General features: G+C 36.2%; 1 protein-coding gene across 1 annotated transcript; it reads right to left on the reverse strand.

Annotated features, from left to right (window-relative positions):
* Window positions 1-378: 378 nt before the first annotated feature.
* On the reverse strand, window positions 379-1367 carry LOC7489128 (uncharacterized serine-rich protein C1E8.05). The gene has a single exon (XM_002309612.4). The coding sequence runs from the start codon at window positions 1273-1275 to the stop codon at window positions 643-645; it is 633 nt and encodes a 210-aa protein (XP_002309648.1). The 5' UTR covers window positions 1276-1367; the 3' UTR covers window positions 379-642.
* Between the last annotated feature and the right edge of the window lie 1206 nt (window positions 1368-2573).

Here is a 2573-nt window from a genome sequence, read left to right on the forward strand (position 1 = left end):
TCCCGCTAAGCAAAGGCAAAATTAAATTTCAAATCTTCAAAAATTTTGAAGTCTCGGCCAAAACGCCACGGCGAATCCATACCTGCACCAATTAATAAAAAAAGTAAAAATAAAAATAAATAACTAAAAAAGAAAATAGAAAGAATATACCTCGCTCCAAACACGACGCAACTGATGAATAGTAACGGCACACGTAACGGGCGACGAGTGATGGACCGATGCTATGACTGAACGGAACGGTGGTAAACGGCAAACATAACGCTGCAAACACCACAATCCCATCCGATAATTTTGGAATCAGATTAATTAAATCCTTAATTATAAGGATTAAGATTTAAATTCTAACGATTAATTATAATTATAATTTTAGGTTTTAGGTTTTAGAAAATTAAGTCTCAAATCTCTTTCCATGGCAATTGATATGTACAATAAAAAGGATTCTCTCTTCCAATCAAAAGTCCAACACAAAATCTAACTCATCCGAGCTAACTCAGCCCCAAACTCGTCGTAGATCTATGCAACAGTGTCCACCCCGCCGATCCGACTCGGTCCCGAGCGAGTTGACGCAGCTATGCACACCTTGACCACAAAAAAATCAAAGAAACCAAGAACACCAACCTGTGGTTAAAACCGCCAGAAAAATCAACAAATTTCATCATCGGCTTTAGACATAATTGATAACCGACTCTGCCGCGGCTGGAAGGCGCCTCGCCTCCGTTGCTGATGCGATGAAGGCCTAATCAAAGCCGTCAACGCTCTCTTCACCCACTCGCCTTCAACACCACCGATTCTAACCAGAGAATTCGTCATCGCGGACCGCCTCATATTCAAACGATGAGGAGTGAACATCGCCGGATTAGAAGAACTCGAACTGTTCTTATGCAAACTGCACCGGAACGAGCCTCGATGTGTTGTAGGAGAACACATACATGTCCTCTTCGGAGCCGAGATCGGATGGCTGTGATTCTTTTTCGAAACGGATATTGACCGATTAGGAGAGGTAGATCGGTCAATAGAGAAACGAAAAGAAGGAGAAAGAGGAGGACATGATGAGTAAAGATTGACGCGTGTCGGAGACGCTGATCGCTGATGAGAATTCTGAAAAAATGCGGATGGTGGAGAATAGAAACTTGAGCTTGTTGAGGATGCAAAGGCAGAAGCTGATGAAGAAGATGAAAGACTGTAATTGTTGTGTGTTTGTAATCTTCCACTTGGTGATAGAGAGCGTAAGACAGGACCACTTGATCTCTTTGACCGTGAAGAACCGGCAGCCATTGTTAAAGAAGAAGAGCTTGTATGAGAGAAGATGAGGGGTTATTTTTTTTTTTTCTATAAGGGGTTTTGGGTAGCTGGTTTGGCAAACCTAGCGAGTCTCCAAGGTTGAATTTATAGGTAAGAGGGGCGAGGGTAGGGGTGTAAATAATGGGTGTTTGAGGGGTGTTTTGGGGAGTCGAGTTTTGTGTTAGTTGAGTTAACTATGGTTAAGATGCGGTCGGATTAACTAGAAGGTGGAGTTATGGGGTGTAGATTCTGATCTGACGGCTGGAATTTTGCGACGTGGACAGCAGAAGAGGATGAGAAAAGGAGCCGTTAGATACCAGGGTTTCTGGGCAACTGCTAAAGCTGCCATGTGTAAAGTCTTGGGAAACGGTCAGTTATGTAAGTACGAGAATGTAATGGTTTTTGTAGGAAATTACAAACTGCCATCGTAAGAGCAGTAGTGTTGGTGCTAAAAGTCTTAACTGTCCCTTACCTTTCCAATTTTTCCCTAATAATCAAATTGTTGGCGGGTAATAAGTAGCAGAGTACCAAACTGAGGGTGGCAGTGAAAATTTTAAATTTGGGGAAGTGATGGGTAACCGGCTTGGATGCACTTTTTTTTTTATTATTATTATTATTATGGAAAGTTAGGTATATTATAGTTACAAGAACATATTTGGTATACGTACAATTCAATACCAGTTTATTTAAGTCAATTTAATTTTTGATATTTTTATTTTAAAAAATAAAATATTATTATATTTTAAAAAAATGAGTTTTTTTATACTAATTTGGCGTGGATTAAATTTGAAATAAAGGAATCACTGAGTTATCCCAAGTCTTATAACAATGAGGTATATTACTCTACGCACATGTACCTTTTACTTTTAATCCAAATCACATATGCTTATTATGAAATTTATTTTTTTAATTAAAATGACAATTTTTCTACCATTACAGTACATACCAAAATATTAATGTTTTATGTAATTTAATTTCCATTTTCTATATAATTAATTTTGTCGGCATGATGAATTTACAGGAGTGTATTTTATCATCTTATTTAACTTTATTTTATTTTCGTAATTAACAATTATTTTTATAAAATAAATGGACAAGTGCCATGCAAGTTTAATAAAATATAAATTATTTAATATAAATAAAATATGTTTATTAAAATATTTTTAATAAGTTATATCTTTTATTGGTCCATTTATATCTCAAAGGCACGATAGTATAATTTAGGAGTGATTATTTTCGATTTGGTTTTTATAAAAAAAATAATTAAATTGAATATTTTTTTAAAAAAACCA

The sequence above is a fragment of the Populus trichocarpa genome, chromosome 6 (genome assembly GCF_000002775.5).
Source record: "Populus trichocarpa isolate Nisqually-1 chromosome 6, P.trichocarpa_v4.1, whole genome shotgun sequence".
Taxonomy (NCBI): domain Eukaryota; kingdom Viridiplantae; phylum Streptophyta; class Magnoliopsida; order Malpighiales; family Salicaceae; genus Populus; species Populus trichocarpa.